This window comes from Pteropus vampyrus, unplaced genomic scaffold, assembly GCF_000151845.1.
Source record: "Pteropus vampyrus isolate Shadow unplaced genomic scaffold, Pvam_2.0 Scaffold196, whole genome shotgun sequence".
In the NCBI taxonomy this organism is placed as follows: domain Eukaryota; kingdom Metazoa; phylum Chordata; class Mammalia; order Chiroptera; family Pteropodidae; genus Pteropus; species Pteropus vampyrus.
Window position 1 is genome coordinate 2,106,103 of NW_011888977.1, and position 19,139 is coordinate 2,125,241.

A 19,139-nucleotide genomic window follows, 5' to 3' on the forward strand; every position below is an offset into this window, starting at 1 on the left:
CGTCTCCAAACCCCCAAGAGCCCAGGGCCGACAGCGCTAAAACTGTTTAAAAATTAAAAGAACAGCAAGCATGGGATGGCATTTCTGTGACGCTCCGAGGTAGTGAAGTTGTGCTCCCCGCAGCCTCTGTGCAGAGGCCACGCAGTGAGAGAGGGCAGACCCACCCGGATGAAAGCGCCGGTGGCTAGACAGACGGAGCCCCAGCATTCACGCTGGGAAGAACCATTGAAGAGCAGCACCTCTGGATGCATGTGGTGCAATGACAGCACCTGCCAGCCACCTGCAGAGGACCATGCTGGACGCTGGGAGGCCTTGCACGGTTGGTCTCATGGGGAACTCAGCGTTTCCTCTGAGGCTCCCCCACTCCCCTGCCCCGGCCACGTGAGACGCTGCAGGCCCTGAGAGGCTGGGGCGGCCTAGGCCCTCTGGGGGCGGGTGCCCACCACTGCTGGCCTCACCCACCTCACCTTGGAGACTGGCCAGTAGGCCTATGGCCAATGTCTAGACTGCCTCTGGTGGAATGTGGGTTGAGCCTGGTCCGGTGTGAATAAGGGCCCAGCTTATGGGCAGTGGCCCCCAGTATCGGACTGCTCAGGCCTGCTCCACATAACAGGCTGCAGGTCCCTCAGATGAGATCTATTGCATCACCAGAAGTCTTGAGGTGACAGAAATGTTTTTACTACGGGGGCGGTGGTTACGTGGCCCACCACGGGTGATGAGAGTGCACGTGGGGCTGAGCACACACACATGCCGGTGCACACGAGTGCACGTGTAGTGGTAGGACCTGAGTGAGCCTGGGACTTGGCTTTGGTGATGTGCCAATTTCAAAAGATGCTGGCACCTGGGGAAACTAGGGGAAAGTGCCAGGACCTCCCTGCACATTATCTGTCACCTCCTGTGAATCTGTGAGTATTTCAAAATAAAAAGTTTTAAGAAACTGCTGCTTGGTTTATGGAGAAGAAGCTCTCCCCAAACTCTAGGAGAGCATCCTTCTCCCCCGGGTTCACCCCAACATAAGTCACTTGCAGCATCTGCAACACATTATAATTAAGCAATAATTTTTTAAAGAAAGAATTTGTATTAACCAAATTTATGACTGAGAAACAAGTGTTGAAAACAAATGTGGGAAATTGCCTATCAGGATGCTAATTAGATGCCCCGATCAGGCTGGGACTATCTTCCTCAGGTGTTAGCGGCTCCACCCTTGCTGGGAACACCTGCTCTGCTCATCCAGCGCCCCACCCCCCGGCCTGTTTGGGGAACCATCAGGCCCTGTGGCTCTGGCATGTTCACAGTGTCGCAGGAGCCAGGGTTTGGCAGGGCTGTGAGGGCGGCTCTTAGGCAGACTCTTCCCTCAGTGAAGTGCTGACACCCCCATGGCCTCCCTGCCCCGGGGGTGCCTGAGTGCATGCAGACTAGGTGGGGTCACGACTCCACCCAGCAACTGCACTGGAGGTACCTATAGGGTTCTGCTGAGCAACACTGAGGGCAGACCCCGGGGGCCATGCGGCCCTCCGGGAAGGAAGTCAGTGCCAGTTCCGTATCCTTCTTGAGGTGCCAGGCCTCTGAGTCAGAGAACACGGTAGCCACCTGTCAGTAAGGGCCATGCCTGAATTCCTATGGCAGCCAGATGGAGTGACTACTTTCCATGAAAGCCAGCTGACAGGAGGTCAGCCCAGCCCTACACCTGCCTCAGGAAGGTTCTGGGGATGCCTGGGGCTCGCCTGGCCTTGCGGGTGGTGGTGCTGTGTCTGGAGTGTGTGCACGTGTACAGTGGGCCCTGACGGACGGTCAGGAAGTTGCATGCCTGCCCTGAATGCAGCCATCACCACATAGCTCCTGCTGTCCCACATCGGAATCCTCGTCCCCCTGGCTGCTTTGGAATTCCTTTCCAACCACAGAGGAGGCATCCTGAGGCCCACAGAAGAAATCCCAAGTCCCTCATGCACCCACCGGGCCCTGTGGGCCCCTGGCCTTTCACGATACTGAGGGGAGACCCTAGGGCAGAATTCTCCAGCGCACCATCTTCCTCCAGCTCTGCACCAATGCCATGTCCCTTCCTGCTTTGCACACATAGTTCCCTCTGGCAACCTGTGCCCCTACCTCCCCCTGGCTGCTGCCTTCTCTCGGAGAGGCCTCCGGACACCACCATCTGAAGGGGCCCTCTCTCTGCATGCTTTGGGGTTTCTGACATCTGGGAGTCGCTGATTGAGCGTTAACGAAGATGAGAACTCTTCTTATGTCCTTCCAGCAATTTCGTCCTTCCAAGCTCCAGCACCATTGTCAGGGCCTGGTACATAAAAGCCAAACAGTCTCAACAGAGTGACAGACAAGCTGCCCCCTTGGGGAGGGTTGTGTGGCGATGGGGAGCTTCAGATACAACTCACAAACAATTTAACAACTTTCACTTTTTGTAACGGCATTATTTATCAAAATGCATTGATTCTGGAATCAGTCTCCCGTTAATGAGCATCCTGCCCCCTGGCTTTGAGGCCCACCCACAATCAGGGAGCTTTGCTCTGACAGACATAATGTCACGATCAATACAGTCATACTTCACAGAGCTCAGGCACATGGGTCTGCAGCAGAATTTATGCACCATTCTCCAATCCAGTGCTAGTTCATGTTTCAGCCTTAAACTGTAATTGAAAATAAATCTGGATGGATGGGTGAGTGTGAGTGGCAGGCCTGGCCCTGCACATGTGAGATCCTTGGATGAAGCGCTCTTGGCTGGTGAGGATCCTGACCCTGGAGCAACACAGGAATAGCACTGTCCCTGTTCCGCTAAGGATCCTGAGCTATTGATGGAGCGACATTGGGCACCTCACATGCTCCGTCTCTGGCTGCATAAAAGGCTGGGGGAGGTGAGTGAGGAAACAAGGTGGATGAGGCCCAGACACTCTTACAGTAGCCAGGGAGCATCTTATACTTGGGCTCCTGATCCTCGAAGAAACTAGGGGAGGCTGAGACCACTGCTGTCAATGCTCCCCTGGGTGCTCGTGAAACACCAGGAATAACATGGCTGTGGCCAGCAGCACACATAGAAGCTAGAAACCAATAGAGATGATTTCTAACCCAGAATTCTATACCCAGCCCAACCAGAAGGACGACTCTGCCAGACATAAGTCCACTCTCAGGAGGCTTCTGAGGGGTGTAAGCCCCAAACTGAGAAGTGGAAGAGGATCGAGGAAGCCATGGGTGCAGGAACAAGAGGGTCTATCCTGGAGGGAGGGATGGACTGTGCATGGGTGACGGTGGGAGCTGTGCACTGATGCGGAGGTGACCAGCCCAGCCTGGGCGGCGAGGCGCTGTGGGGTGGGGCGGGGCTTCTTCCAAAGAGGGAGGGAGGCTGTGTGTGCTACACCGTGGAGCTGGTCTGGGGCGGGGGTGTAAGAGATGGACAGACAAGCCCTTTCCAACTTGGGGAAACAAGAGCCACGGTTCCCACACGGCTTAGCTCTGAATGGTGCATATGTGACCTCACGATGCAGGCACTGCACACGAACTGCTGATGACAGAGCGCTGCGGGGAGGACAGGGTTGGCAGTTTCAGCAGTCATCCAGGATATGGGGATCAATGTCAAAGAAACAGCTAACAAGTATGTGGGGCGGGGGCTGGTTATTGTTCCTAAATTGGTGAAACCAATGGCGTCTTTGAGCCGTGGATGTACAGCTTCGATAAAAAACAAAACCTTAAAAACACCCTCTGCCCAAAGATCTGAGACCAACCAGTACAGGGGGATAAAAAAAAAAAGGCTAAGGGAACAACACAGAGGCCCAGGAGCGGCTGCGTGCAGCAGAGTTTGATACACGACAGAGGATATGGAGTTTGCACAGGGCAACACATGCCGTGACACTGCTGTGTCACTCCACTCAAAAGCCAGTTCCAGGTGGATCAGAGACTTACATTCGTGAGAGCAAAGCCTGGCAAGTTTCAGGAGGAAATATAGGAGAATATCTTTATGACCACTGAGAACAAAGGATTTTTAAGCAACCTAAAAAAAAAACCAAAGCACACACAAAGGAGACGGCTGCCAGACAGGACTATACCACAACAAAAGCTCCTGCACACAAAAGGTGTCACCGACAAAGGAGACTGCGCCACGGCAGAGCTCAGCCATGTGCAGCAGGGGAAACCCCAGGACAGCTGCAGATTAAATGGCCGACAACATCAAGTGTCCTTGGAGGGACCCCGTCCTCGGACGCAGGCTTCACAGTGACCCTGCTTTCCAGTGAGAAGTGAGGCTCATGTGCGAATTGGTCATTCTTGGATAGCCAGATGTGAAGGTTGTTGACAATCTGCAGTTACATGTGCTATCGCGAACTCACCAATGTGAGCCACTGGGGTCCCTGCATTTCAACACTTTGCCTAACTCCTGACTATGATTTATTTATTGGTCAAAATGAAAGTATTCCTTGTTGGAGAAATGCATCAGAGCTCAGAGCAGCTATGAGCAAGTCGCCTGGGCAAGACATGAGTGGAGCAAACGCTACTCCTGAATGCTCTTCTGAGGCCTTCTTCACATGAGAAGGTTTAAACTTCAGTGTAAAATTTAAAAAACAATTTATACTCATCTGCGTTTATACAAGTAACAAAGCTTATTGAGGAAGCTTATGGAAGAGAAAGAAAAACAAGGGAAGAAATGAAAATCATGTGGCGATAAGAGTCAGCGTTCTGTGCCTGGAATACACAAACCCAAACATGCACATATACACATGTATATGACATATGTCAGCAGGGTTCCTTCGTGTCATTATTCTTCAAAACATGGTTTCTAAGGCCTCACAATACTCCACTGTTTGGATGGATCACACCATACATACCATCCCCTTCGGCTGAGCAAGTGATTCCAGTTTTTCACTTTATAAATAATTCTGCAACAGGCATCTTTACCCATCCATCTTTGACCACCTCTGATTATTTTCTTTGCATAGATTCCTAGAAACACTGTTGACACACAATTCCACCTGTATATGGGAAGCGGTGTGGCCTCACAGCATTGACACTGTCGGCTTTCAGAGAATCTTTGCCAATCTGGTCAGAGTCAATCTTTGCACGTTTATCTCTTTTAACACTAGGAAGCAACACATTTTCCTTATTTTTATGGCCAATTGCATTTTTCTTTTGAGATCTGCCTGTCATCTTTGCTCATCGTTCCTGTTGGGGTTGACTGGGCTCCCTGCGTCATTCCTTGGGCTGCATAGTGAGCCCTCAAGGTACCACTACAGTGACACCTTAGAGCAGCAGTCTCCAATCTTTTTGGCACTGGGGACCAGGGTGCCTATGAGAATTTAATGCCTGATGATCTGAAGTGGAGCTGAGGCGGTGATGCCAGCGCTGGGGAGCGGCTGCAAATACAGATGAAGCTTTTGCTCACTCCCGCGCCACTCACCTCCTGCTGTGCAACCCGGTTCCTAACAGGCCACAGACCAGTACTGGTTCCCCACCCAGGGGTTGGGGACCCTTGCCTTAAGAGAATATCCGTGCTCCATCAAGGCTGCAAATCTCAGACTCTCTCTTCTGTTGTTCTACTGGCAAGTTGTTTTCTTAAACAAATAGCTTTTAATGTTTGTCTCTGACAATAACATCACATGCTCATTGTAGAAGAAAAAGGGAGGAGACACCACCAGACACCCCAATAATGTTCTGGTGACTTTCCTACAGTTCTTTCTCCCAGTTACTTAAATAACCTTCTACACATGTATTTATCTATAATTAGTTTACTATTTACTATGTCACTTCTCAACATTAAACAGTATATGATGTATATTCTTTAAAATAAGTCAGAGATGCTATTTTTGTTTCCTCATGTTCAGTCATCAGTCTCTTTAAAATGACAAAACTGCTCAGGGTAAAGCATCAAGAGGGCAGTAGGATCTGCAGTGTTTGCCCAGCTCTGTTCCCACGTCCTTATCTGTGTCCCGTGTCCCCACGTCTGTCCTGCATTCTCATCTCCGTGTCCCCATCTCCACCCTGCGTCCTCATTTCTGTGTCCTCATCTTTGTGTCCTCAGCTCCATCCTATGTCCTCAGCTCTGACAGCAGGTTCAGTGTAAAGCCTTGAGGATGCCCGTTCCCCTGCCCTGGGCCGGCGCTGAATCCTGTGTGTGTGTTGACCAGGTTCTTTAGAGGGTGTGGCGGTGCTCAGGTGGAATGCAAAGAGTCAGGAGAAATCACTGTGGCTGTCAGGGGAGTTTCTGGGGAGAGACCTCTGATTCCCTCCCTGAGAGGCAGCCCCAAGCCCTGGGGGCTTGCAAGGAGCTTCCTGCATGTTCTCCCTGGCAGAACTGGGCTGCAGGGAAGGAGGCAGGCACTCACAGGGCAGGGAGGGCTGGAGTGGATGGAATTGAAGCAGCCAGCCTATCTCCTGTCATCTAGACACAAAGGAGGCCACTGAGGAGGAGCTGGCCGGACACAGCCCTCCTCCAGCTCCTGCCAGAATTCGTGTGGCAGGAGGGGCTGGCCAGTGAAAGGGTTAAGTTTAATTTATCCTGATTTCTATTTAATATCATGCTCTCCCCGTAGGAGCCGGCAGCTGTGAGCTGATTGCGCGCTCTCATTATGCAGTCTGTATCGCTAATGGCCTGTGACAAAGGCATGCGGCTTCCAGGCCTTACCCCCGAGAGCCAATTAAACACACATACTCCCTTCCTGTTTGCAGCGCATTACAATGAAATTAAACTGAATTTCAAAATCATTTTCTCCTAAAGACATCTCTTTACAATAATTAATGCATACTATTCCCTTTCAACTGAAATATTCATCAGGAGTGGTGACTGAAATGTTTTAACGCTGACTGCCCCACATTTTGCATTGCTGCCGCCCCAGTGCTCAGTGAGCCCTGCTATCAGCAAAATCCACAGGGTTTTGGTTCCTGTGCTTTAAAAAAAAATCTGCAGCTTTTTATCTGAATTTTAAAATAAAAGAAGATGGCTACAAAGCGAGTCAAGGTTTCCAAACAGGGGACTGTTCGAAGGGCTGCAGGAGGGACGCACAAAAAACATGATTAGCTCAAAAGTAATATTTCCTAAATTTTGCATCTGATGGACAATAATAGAGGTTTGTTTCCACCAAACTGACCTGTTAATGTGGATGTTTACAGAGGGTAAGAGGTGTGTGTGTATTAATATGCTGACCACATCTTGTGACTGGTAGAAACAGGAGGGTCCAAAATAGGTGACCTGGGCTCCTGGGTCCCCAACCACTAGGCCCTCTGCTGACCCACTCCCCAGATTTGGCTGCCAGGGTTCCTGGGGCACTGGCCTGTTTTGGAGGTTGGCAAATGTCCACTCTGCAAACTCGTTGGAACTCTCCACACACCGGCTCTCTCTGCCCAGTGTGGAGGGACCAGGGGGACAGGACAGTTTCAATCACAGCTGCTGGGAAATATACTTCAGAGGGCATGTGACAAAGCCATGGATGGCTATGGGACTACAGGGTGGATATGGGACTGGCCAAGATCAGCAAGTCCAGCCCCAAGTGCCATCTGCATGGGGGCAGATAGAGGACCACCTGACACCCCTCAGGAGGACTCTTCATCTGCCCCTTCACCCTCAATGGGCGCCTCACCTCAGTCCCATGATGGTAGCAGATTAGAGAGTGAACATGAAATCTGCCCCCTGCAGGTCCATCTGGACCTGAGCCTGGTGAGATAACACATGTGTGAGAGTCAGCCACAGGGTCACCAGGCTAAGGGCCCGGGCCACAGCCATCTGACACGCCCTCTCTCCCCATCAGATGCGCATATGCGCACGGCAACGCCCCCCCCCCCCCCCAGTGTTCTGTCCCATCCGCAGGTGCCCTCCTTTCTCCTGAGCCCTGCTCCCCACAGAAGAGCAGGCATTATGGCGCATTTCTGATTATGGCACCCACATATGATAACGTGAAAACAGGCCTTTGTTTTTAGAAAATATTGCCTTAAGATTATTATAAAATAATGCTCATTCAGCACAAAAGTTTTAGAAATATAGATAGGCAAAAAGAAAAGGAGACAGCACACAGAATCCCACCACTTAGATATCAGGAACTGCTGTTCTGGTGCATGTTCTAGATAAGCACGCACATCAGTGAGTCAGTGCAGCTGCAAACCTAAGCATTCTCACTATTTGCCGTGTTGTTCACTTCGACAGGACCGCTGGGCCCCAGGAAGTGAGGAGGATGGGGGACAAGGGGGCAGGAGGCTCCTCAGAGCAGGCTCTGGGTGTGTGTCCCAGGTGAGAGGATGCCGGTGTGGGGGGCCCCACCAGCACATTCCAGCAGTGCTGCCTCATTCCGCCCAGGCGCTGGGCCCTGGGCTTTGATCACAGGTTTACAATTGCCCACTCAGGCAGGTGACACAAAGAGTGCAGACTTTAGCACAGAGAAAAATGGAAATGAATGACCCAAACCACAAACAAACCACATTCCATCAAAATGACTTTGATGCAGAATGGGGGAGGGGAATATTTACAAAGCAGGGTACATGGGAGGGGGTGAGGAGGGTCTCTGATGTAGAATACAGTTGTGACTGGGAAGGGGGGAGTCCTGACCCAGGCAGAGGCTGCTGGGCCAGGGGACAGGGTGGGAGACTTGCTGCAAGGCCTGGGGCGGGTGGGGGGCGGCGCTGCTGGCCCTCCTGAGGGTTGTGGCCTCAGGAGCTTCCTTCTAGAGGCTGGCAGGGGGCTGGTATGCTGGGTGGGGGCACAGGTGCAAAGACTGAGACACAAAGTCCACCCACCTGCCCTTCACAGAAGATTCCAGGGATGTCCAGGCATGGTGACAACTCAAGGTGGTCTAGTCACACTCCCCATTCCCTTTGGGTCCCCCATCCTCCAGCCCCCTCCCCCTCCAGACCCCCTTACCTGTTTTAAACCAGCCGTCTGAGGTGAACGCTTTCTTTGTTTCTTCTGGTTTGTCCCAGTATTCCCGGAACACAGAGGGTCCCCTGACCAAGAGCTCCCCTTCCTTCTCCTTGAACCCTGGGGTTACCTGAGGTATGGGAGAAAAGCATGCACGTCAGAGCAACACCTCTCAGGATGGGGTCTCCACCTGCCTTCCCTGTGCCCATGGCCGACATGAGGACTATGCATTCTTCTGAAATTAAACACTTAGCTGGAAATGACTGAGAAACAAAACTTTCAGTGCAGGAACTCAATTATGACGGCACCGAGCTGCTCCCTGAGCTTGCCTTGCCCCGGGTGGGGCTGTGGATCATCTCTTCATCCTATAACAAACAGCCCCATCCTATAGATTTGAAGATGTGAGTAAGTGGCCAGGTCTCAGTGCTCAGGCCTGGCTGGATTAAGCTGTCTGTCCACTTCTAAAAGCCATGTTCCCCATGAAATCCCATCTCCAGGGCATTTCTTGGACAAACCACAGAACCCAGGAGAAGCAGGCGGCTAGCTGTCTGCCTGTGGCTACTGGAAGAGTCCGAGTTGGCAGCTCTCGCCGTAGAGCCCTCTGAAGGAGGTTACTTTGCTTGGTGAGAATGAAGCTGGCAGAGGAGCCAACTGAGAGAAGGGGGCTCCAGGAGGAAGACTTAGGTGCCGGGAGAAAGCAGCACCAGAATTCCCGTGGTCATGGGAGGCAGGGAATCTCAGTGTTTCTCCAGTGTGACCACAATGAAGGGCAGGAGGAAGACTTGGTTTTATAAGCAACTGAGCAGGCACTTCTGCGGTGCCATGAAAAGCATATGCAGAGGAGGCAACAACTCACCAGTCAGGAAGTCCCTGTGGGGTCAAAGGTGCATTCCTCTGGCAAGCCACCGCTGGCTTAGTTGGAGAATTCAATACTCCTCACTTAGTAATAGAGCTAGAAGTCAGAAAACCAGCGAGAATGTGGAAGACCTGAGCAACACCATTAGCTATGGCGCCTAACTGACATTTACACTCCAACCCAAACCAGCAGAACTTTCACCAAGCACGACCACACATTCCGGGCCGTAAAACACACCTTAACACATTTTAAAAAGCTGAAATCATATCAAGCATGTTTTACGACTATAGTGGAATTAAGCTAGAAATAAATAACAGAAAAATCTCCAAACACTTGGAAAATAAACACCACACTTATAAACGATCCATGAGTCAAGGAGGAAGTCATAAGGAAAATAAGAAAACTCCAAACTACTTTGAACTGAATGAAAATGAAAATGCAACATATCAACATTGGGAGTGTATAGCTAAAGCAATGCTTAGAAGGAAATTTATATCATTAAATGCATGTATTAGAAAAGAGAAAGAGTCTCAAATTGATAACCTAACATTTCGCCGTAAGAAACTGAAAACGAGAAAAAAGCAAGCAGAATAAAAAAATGAAGGTAAGAACAGAAACCAATAAAGATTAAAAATAGAAAAGCAAGAGGAAATTCAATGAATCCAAAAGCTAGTTCTTTGAAGAAAGATCAATAAAACAGATAAACTTCTAGCAAGAATAACAAAGAAAAAAGAAATAGGAGACACAAATGATCAGTATAAGGAATGAGAAGGATGTCATTTTAGACTCTGCAGATAGTAAAAGTTTTAACAAGGGAATTCTATGAAAAACTATATGTACATAAATTCAGCAACTTAAATAGACCAGTTCCTCAAAAATCACTACGTACAAAACTCACCCAAGATGCAATAGATGACCCAAATAGTCCAATAACTATTAAAGAAGTTGAATTCATAAATTCTTCCCAAAAATACCCCGTCTAGACCTAGATGGTTTCATTGGTAAATTCTATCAAACACTAAAAAAACACATAACTCCAATTACATACAACTGCTTCCAGAAAATGGAAGAGGGAACACTTCCCAAATTATTTGATGACGCCAGCACTACCCTTATACCCAAACCAGTCGAAAAATAACAAGGAAAAGAAACACAGACCCAAATCCTTCATGAACATAGATGTAAAAATCCTCAACAAAATGTTAGCAAATCAAACCCAGCACTATATAAAACAAATGATATACTATATCTAAGTGGAGTTTGTCCTGGGAATGCAAGGCTAATTCAATATTAGAAAATCAACCACAATCCCATATTAGCAGCCTAATGAAGAAAAATCAATTGATGCAGAAAAAGGCACTGAAAAACATTCAATTCAATTCATGATAAAAACTCTCAGCATATCATAAATAGCATGGAATCTACAAAAAGCCTATAGCTAATGTCATGCTTAATAGTGAAAGACCAAATATTTTCTCCATAAGATCGGAATCCAGACAAGAATAACCACACTTCTATTTGACATCATACTGGAAATGCTAGTCTGGGCAATAAGGCAAGGAAAAGAAATAAAAGGCATACGGATTGGAAAGGAAGAAATAAAACTGTTCCTATTTGCAGAAAACATGATTGCATATCATTGGTCCTCAACCTTTTTGGCACCAGGGACTGGTGCTCCTATGAGAACCTAATGCCAATGACCTGAGGTGGAGCTGAGGCGGTGACGCTGGCTCTGGGGAACGGCTGCAAATACAGATGAAGCTTCACCTGCTTGCCCGCCACTTACCTCCTGCTATGTGGCCCGGTTCCTAGTAGACCACAGACCAGTCTATGGTGTGAGGGTTGGGGACCCCTAGTATATGTAGAAAATCTCAATAAATCTACAAAAAGTTCCTAAAACTAAAAAGAGAATTTAGTAAGGTCACTAAAGGATATGAAGCCAAAACACTAAAATCATTGTATTTCTGTACATTAGCAACGAACAACTAGAAACAAAAAACTCTATACCTACAATAGTTGAAAAAGAGGAGGCAGAGGAGGAGGAGGAATAGGAGAAAAGAAAACAGGAAAGACTTAGGTATAAATCTAACAGAACATGTATTGGATCTATACGCTGAAAACCACACACACACACACACACACACACACACACACACACACACACACACGTGCACGTGCGTGCAAAGCAGACCTAAATAAATGGAGAGATGTACTTTTCCTCGAATTTATATATTTCATGAAATTTTGATCAAGATTCCAAAAGTTGTTGTTGTTGTTTTTTAATAGATACAAACTATTTCTAAAATTGGTATGGGCAGGGAAAAGAACTAGAATAGCCCAAACAACTTTGATTAAGAAGAGTAAAGTTGGTTTAATAACACCACAATATAGAAACTTAATATAAAGTTACAGCAATTAAGACTGTGGTATTAGCAGGGGAACAGGCACATAGATCAATGGAAGAGAACATATAACCTATAAAGAGCTGCTCAAATATGTACAATTGATTTGACAGAGCTGTAAATGCAACTCAATGAAGACAATCTTTTCAACCAACAGTATTTGAATAACTGGATATCCACAATGCAGAAAAAGTAATCTCCACCTAAACCTCACATACTATGCAAAAATTTACTCAAAATGCATCATAGATAGGAATGTTAGCTGTAAAACTATAAAACTCTAAGAAGAAAACTTAGGAGAAAACTTTTGTGACCTGGAGTTAATAAAGGAGTTTTTAGACAATAACAGCAAAAGAATAATCCACAAAAGAAAAAAAAAAAAGGATAAGTTACACTTCATCAAAATTACAAACTTTTGCTCTATGAAATACAGGAGAATGAAAAGACAAGCCACAGACTGGGAGAAAATAATGGCAAATCAGATATCCAAAAAAGAACTCTTAAAACTCAACAGTAAGAAAACGAACTACCTGAGGGGAAGCTGGCAGAGCAGGAAGCACAGGAATCTGTCTCCCCATCTGGACAACTGCTTGGGCAGAATCTGTCTTTGAGGTAACTATTTCGGAACTCTAGGAATCTGAAGAAGGCTTGCAACTTCCAGGGTAAGACTTGGATGGTAAAGTGCAGTTGATTTTGGTCATTTTCAGCTCTCAGCACAGCAGCATCTACCCATCTCTCACCTCATCCCCATGCCAGGCAGCTGTATACATGTTCCTGGAGCAGCCTGCACACAACTTGCAGGAGCCAGGGTGAGCAAAGAGCACCCTGTTCTCCAAATACTGGGGATCTGTGCTGACTGCTGATTCTGATCACAGAGGTGCAGAGAGTCAGGCAGCCGTTGCTGTACATCCGCCCACTGTTACAAGCCTGTCCCCCAGCAGATGGAATGACTTTCAAGAAATTTAAAGGGCTGATGCCCTTCCCTGCCTTCATTTTTTACTTTTCCCTTTTCAGGAACCAGACATTAAAATTAGCACATTCAGAAAAAACTGCATATATGGGGAAAATTAGAAAGTGGCTGCACATGCCCAAGGAAAGACTCAGAAAAAACATAAGAAGACCTAAGTTTATACCTCAGGCTGATCCTCAGCACAGAGACAGCCTATGACAATCAATAAAATAAGAACAATAATCAAAAACAATAACAAAAAACAGCAAACCCTGGGAGAGGGGGAAAACCTGATTCCAATAGTTATCACATTATTAGATACAAATAGTCAGTATTCAACAAAAATCACAAGGCATACAAAGAAACAGGAAAGTGTGGTTCATCCAAAGGAAAACAACAACAACAATAGAAACTGGCCCGGAAAAAGACTTAATGGAAGATGTACTAGACAGAGACTTTAAAAAAGCTGTCTTAAAGATGCTCAAAGAACTAAAGGAAAATGTGGAGAAAGTCAAAACACTATGCATGAACAAAATGAAAAGATCAATAAAGAGAAATCCGCACCCCCCCAAAAAAAAAACCAAATACTGAAAAGTACAATAAATGAAATGAAAAATTCACTAGACACATTCAAAGGCAGATATGCCCAGGCATAAGAAAGAAACAGCAAACCTGAAGACAATGGAAATTATTGAGTCTGAGGAATAGAAAGAAAAGATTAAAAAGAAAACCAAACAGAGCTTGAGGGACCATCAAGCAGACCAACGTAAGCATTATGGGAGTCCTAGAAGAAAAAGAGAGAATATTTGAAGAAATAGTGGCTGAAAACTTCCCACATTTAATGAAATACATGGATATAAATATCCAAGAAGCTCAATGAACTCCAAGTAAGATGAACTCAAAAAGACTAACACTAAGACACATTATAATCAAACTTTCAAAAGAGAAAGAATCTTGAATGTAGCAAGAGAAGCATCATCATATACAAGGGATCTTTAATAAGATTATTAGCAAATTTCTCATCAGAAACTTTGGAAGCCAGAAGGCAGTACACTGATACATTCAAAAGGCTGAAAGAAAAAAAAAAAAAAAAACCCTATCAACCAAGAATCCTATATCCAGTTAAACTGTCCTTTAAAAATGAAAGAGAAATTAAGATATTCCCAGATAAACAAAAGCTGAGGGGTTGGTGACTGCTATACCTGCCCTCAAAAAATGCTCAAGGGCATCTTGCAGGAGAAAAGAAAGGACACCAGACAGTAACCTGAAGCAGTATGGAGAAATAAAGATCTTAATAAAAGTAGATATATGGGCAATTACAATAGCTAGTATTATTGTAACGATGGTTTGTAATTCCAAATCTTGTTTTCTACATAATTTAGGAGACTAACACATTTTTAAAAAAATTAGTTTATGTTTTGGGCATACAGTGTATCAAGATGTAATTCGGTGACATCAACAACTGAAAGAGGTGGGGACAGAGCTGTAAAGCGGAGTTTTGTAAGCTATTAAAGTTAAGCTGCTATAAATTCAAATTAGTATTATAACTTAAGGATGTTAAATGTAATCTCTGTGGTAACCACAAAGAAATTAGCTATAGAATATACACAAAAGGAAATGAGAAAGGAATTTAAATATTTCACTACAAGAAATCAACTAAATACAAAAGAAGGCACTAATATAGGAAACAGGGTACATAAAAAGCTACAAGGCATATAGGAAACAAATAGCACAACAACAGAAGTCCCTCCCTATCAGTAATTACTTTAAATATAAAAAGATTAAACTCTTCAGTCAAAAAACAGAGATTGGCATAGTGTATAAAAACACAAGATCCAATTATATGCTGTCTACAAGAGACTCGCCTGAGATCCAAAGACACCGATGGATTAAAAGTGAAAGGATGGAGAGAGACATTACATGCAAACAGTAACCAAAACAGGGCAGGGTGGCTACACTGATATCAGACAAAACAGACTTTAAATCAGAAAAGGTTACAAGAGACAAAGGACATTATATATTAATAATAGTTTCGATACAGCAAGAAAATATAACAATTATAAACATTTACATACCTAATGACAGACCATCAAAATATATGAAACAATATCTATCTATCTATCTATCTATCTATCTATCTATCTATCTATCTATCTATCTATCTATTAAGCAAAAACTGACAGAATTAAAGGAAGAAATGGACAGTTCTAATTTCTTAATTTCCATTCTCAGTTAGGAATCAACAACAAAAGGAAAAATTCTTCCGTGCTTGCCCTTCAGTCTCCCTGCCTTGGGTGCCCTACAGAGGCTTCTTATATCACACAGTTATTCTGTCAGTTTAGGTATTCTTGGTACTAAATGTCACCTGTTCAAATCACTGTGTGTTCTATCTCCTGACTGGACCCAGATGATACCAACTGTATACTAATTTACAGACAGAACCACTCCATTCCATGCTGTGGTCACTCCAGCTCCTAATGTCTGTGGACCCTTTCTTTATTTCTCCATCTGTGTTAAACCTCAGGGTCGAGATCCAGCAAAGCCAAGCCCTGCCCTTCTCTCCATGGCCAAGTGCATGCTGACCACATGCAAGATGGTCTGGGTAGTGGGCAGGAAGCAGGAACCACAGCTATTCAAGTCAGAGAGAACTTTCTGTCCACCCCCAGCATTGTGTCAATTTCTGATTTCACATAGTAAGAAAAAATATTTATGATCTTATCTCAGGCAAGCTGCCATGAAATGAAGAGATACTAATTCTATTAATTCTGGGAGGTATTTTTTTTTTTTTTTTTTTTTTAACATTTAGCATCTCTGAAACCAGGCTGTGGCTCACCATAGACTAACTTGAAATTGGTGAATGAGAAGGATGACTGCTGTCTGCAGATGTCGCACTGACGTCCTGTGACACACTGACGAGCCCTCCAGCACAGCAGCTGCCAGCATGCAGGCCGTGTGGCCGCAGACACATAGAGCGCAGAGCTGAGGTCTTCTGGAATCGAAACCAACTCTTAACTAGGGCCCCTTGAGTCCCTCACCTACAGCTCAATCTCATCCAGCACACAACCTGAGGCCCGTCTTAGGTTCACCAGACACATTCCACCACGAGTCTGTACCATAAAGACAGGCACGTCCACTGATCCTAACTTTTTTACAGATTTGCCAAGGAGTATCCAGTCTACAGAAAGCAAGTATCAAGTAACTAAGATATAGCATCATTTTCTTCATGCCAAAAAAAAAAAATGTTGAGGGAGAGGGGAAAAATGAACCACCAATATGGAGCTTTAAACACACACAAGCCCATCACACATCTGCTTATGCTATTCTGACTCATTGGACAGACCTTGGGACAGGAAAGTCAATTTAATTTTGGTGGCTGACATGTAAATTTTAGAGACAAGGTGTGAGAGGATATCAAGAGTGAAGATAAACCATGAGAAAAGGAACAGTGTGTAGAGAATAATATAGAGAAATAGCAAGTAATCTAAAATAGTACATAACAACAAATGCTACCTTCGACTAAAATCTATCACCTGCATGAGTGGGCCATGCACAGAGCCAGAGCCCCATCTGAGTTTCTGCTGAGATTCCTCAGAACCACCACTCGGAGTGAACACCAACATCTGCTGTGATGAGGAACAGGGCTGGGCGGGTGGTCAGTGGGGCCCAGTTCCTGCACCGAGAACCCCAGCTGTTCCTGAGAGCGCTCTAGGTGCAGGTTGGATGGAGCAGGCAGCCAGACCCTGGGTGCTGGCTTGCTCATGTGACTTCACGCCACACCTGCTTTCCGTGCAGCAGTGAAAAGTCTGGGCTGTCTTCACAGGGAACTCCCCATCTTCATGCGTGTAGGAACATTGTGTGACCAAGGGCACATGCACCTGCACATGGGTGCCGCTGCATTTTACTATGACCAGAGCCATGTTCAAGAGCTGCCAACGTGAGAATGAACGCTTCTTCATCTGAAGCAGCCTGAATCCCACTTTCAAAGACTGCGGTGTCTGCTCCAACTCTAAACCATGTTCCACTGGCCTAGTGACCTGCTGGCAGTAGCACTGTTCTTTTCTCTATCAGTGGTAGGTGTTGCTGCAAAGTTACCAGGTGGAACCTCTGACAGCTGCCCAATTCATGATGAGAGGACGCCTCTGTCCTCTGTAGTGGAGGGCGTGCTAGAAGGTGGTGCTGGAATGCAGGCAGGTGAGCAGGGGCAGGACCCATGGCAGAGCCCCAAACCCTGAAGGCCTCCTTGGACCACTCCTTCACTGTGGGCTCCTGCTATGTCCTGATGAAGGGCTGCCCAGCTCAGCATTGCCCATTGCTTGGACTAGAAAAATCTGGTCATCTAAGTAGGGATGAGCCAATGGGAGGAAGGCAGGACTCTTTGCCTTGCGTTTCTAAGTGTGCCTTTAAAGCGCATTTGTGGGGCAGGCTCTGGTTGACAGCCAGGGCAGCTGAGCACTAGCAGGCATTCACCTGGTGTGTCAGGGTGACAAGTGGACTCACTTTTCCACGTGAGATTCCCTCTTTAGGGTCATGCTGCCTCCTACCTGGCCCTTGATAGAGGTAGTGACCCCATCAGCCCAAGAGGCAAAGAACTGTCTGCCATTTATCTGAGCTGAGTGCCTCTGTGTGGACAGCACTGTTACCATCATGGGGCAGAGCGTGTCCAGGCCCTGCCATGGGTTGCATGCAGCAGTTGGTGGCACACACAACGACAGATGGCAGCAACAAGGGAGGGTACGAGAGATGCTGGTGGTGTGGGGAAGAGAGGCAATAGAGCAGTCTGCTGTCCAGAGTGACAGCCTGCATATGGATAAACTACGAGATAATTAATTTTTAAGGGGAAATAAAAGGAAGCAGAGCTCACTGCTGCTGTCCTCCTGCTCCATACCATGCACATCCCACGTGGGTCTCTTTGCATCCTCAGCAAGATGATTCTGTGTGAAGGCCTGGTTACCCTGTGTGTTATGTACAGCTGTGAAGCCCTTTATCTGCTGATGGACCCCATTGTTGCTGGCTGATGTTAAGCTCTCATGTAAGTGAGCAATTTCCAAAAAAAATAAAAAAATAAATAAAATAAATAAAGAGACAGTGTGCGACGTGCTCGCAGAGTTTACAGGCGGGAGCCAGCTGGAGGCTGTGGCACGTGAAAGATGCATTGTAGCAAACAAAGCCCCCCAGATCTGGGCAGGCATGTTAACCAGCCCAGCAAGGAGACAGTAGACAGAGGAAACCATGAAGGTGGAACCACTTCAAATGGTGCCGAAGAACCTCCCTGTGGGGGAGGGGAAGGGTGCCCACTCTTCTAGCACCTGAAGTCTCACCAGACAAAGCTGCAAGACTCAGGAAGCACGGGCAGCAGAGCCACAGATGGCTGAGACAAGTGAGTGCCGGGGATGCCGGCCATGTTGTCAAGCAGCTGTGGCCAGGGCAGCCCCACACTCAGGGACAAGAAGACACGATGGTGTCACTGTATAAGGACCCATAGTGAGGGCCCAGACTGTGTTCCGCAGGGCACACAGGTGTGCTTTACCACACATCCAGGCCAAATGAGTCTTCCCCCTGACCCAAAACAGCCTCCCTCCCCAGCGCCCCCGACCCCTAGCCTTATCCCTGCCTGCACACTACTGGGTGATGTGGGCGTGTGCGGGAGCTAACGGGGATCCTCCTGCTCTCTGGAAAGTACTGCACGGCCTAGCTGCCCCTCTGCCCTGGCAGGGCTCCCATCTTCCCTGGGGGCTCCCTTTCTCAGGGCAGATAGAGGCCTGAGAGCCCTGGCCACTCACTCCTGATTCTCAGTGGTGGGTTCTGGCCAAAGAAGCACCAAGTGCTCTTACGCTTCAGAGGCCTAAGGGACACCCACCCTGCACTGCACGTGCCACAATGGGCACCATCACTGTTGATAGCTGTCTGCCAATCCTGACAGCGACATGGGGCTCAGTGCTTGGCCCAGATGGGTCTCCTCATGTGCTAGTTGGATGAAAGAAAGGAGTGGACGGGAGAAGCCGAGGCCATGGTGCCCACAGCAGGCTGGCCCTGAGGAGGTTCTCAGCGAAGGTGTCCTCCCCAAACCTTCATGTTCCACACTCACTGTCACCATGC

The 19,139-nt window shown here is 47.0% G+C and overlaps 1 protein-coding gene across 3 annotated transcripts in view; it reads right to left on the reverse strand.

Annotated features, from left to right (window-relative positions):
* ACSF3 (acyl-CoA synthetase family member 3) overlaps window positions 1–19,139 on the reverse strand; it is a 56,329-nt gene that overhangs the window by 10,440 nt on the left and 26,750 nt on the right. For all 3 annotated transcript variants that reach the window (XM_011371872.2, XM_011371873.2, XM_011371871.2), the window contains one exon: window positions 8,840–8,966. In XM_011371872.2, coding sequence (XP_011370174.1) covers window positions 8,840–8,966 — 127 coding nt within the window. The remainder of the gene's footprint in view (window positions 1–8,839; window positions 8,967–19,139) is intronic.